Source organism: Gavialis gangeticus, unplaced genomic scaffold (genome assembly GCF_001723915.1).
Source record: "Gavialis gangeticus isolate Ggan-Ray unplaced genomic scaffold, GavGan_comp1, whole genome shotgun sequence".
Classification (NCBI taxonomy): Eukaryota; Metazoa; Chordata; order Crocodylia; family Gavialidae; genus Gavialis; species Gavialis gangeticus.
Genome location: NW_017729018.1, coordinates 14,278,494 through 14,278,724, shown reverse-complemented (window position 1 = coordinate 14,278,724; position 231 = coordinate 14,278,494). Strand labels below are relative to the sequence as shown.

Genomic DNA, 231 nt, shown 5'->3' with positions numbered 1-231 from the left:
GCTGTCTGTGAGCTTGACGTGGAAGACAGAGAGGCGCGTGCCCCGGCCGAGCCGCCCGCACGACAGCCCGTAGCCGCGCTCCGCCTGCAGCGCCGCCATCTTGGGACCGTCTCCCCGCCGCGCCGCGCCGCCAGGCCCCGCCCCCTACTGCATCATTCATGAGGGCCGGCCCCGCCCCCCGCGGCCCCGCGCTGATTGGCGCGCTGCGCGGGCTCCCGATTGGATGCCGGG

At 76.2% G+C, this 231-nt stretch overlaps 1 protein-coding gene across 1 annotated transcript in view; it reads right to left on the bottom strand.

The window, feature by feature from the left end:
- The window catches only part of ELL (elongation factor for RNA polymerase II), a 91,630-nt gene extending 91,531 nt beyond the window's left edge, over window positions 1–99 (bottom strand). Inside the window, exon 1 of the mRNA XM_019513177.1 lies at window positions 19–99. Within this exon, the coding sequence (XP_019368722.1) occupies window positions 19–99 (81 nt within the window). The remainder of the gene's footprint in view (window positions 1–18) is intronic.
- Between the last annotated feature and the right edge of the window lie 132 nt (window positions 100–231).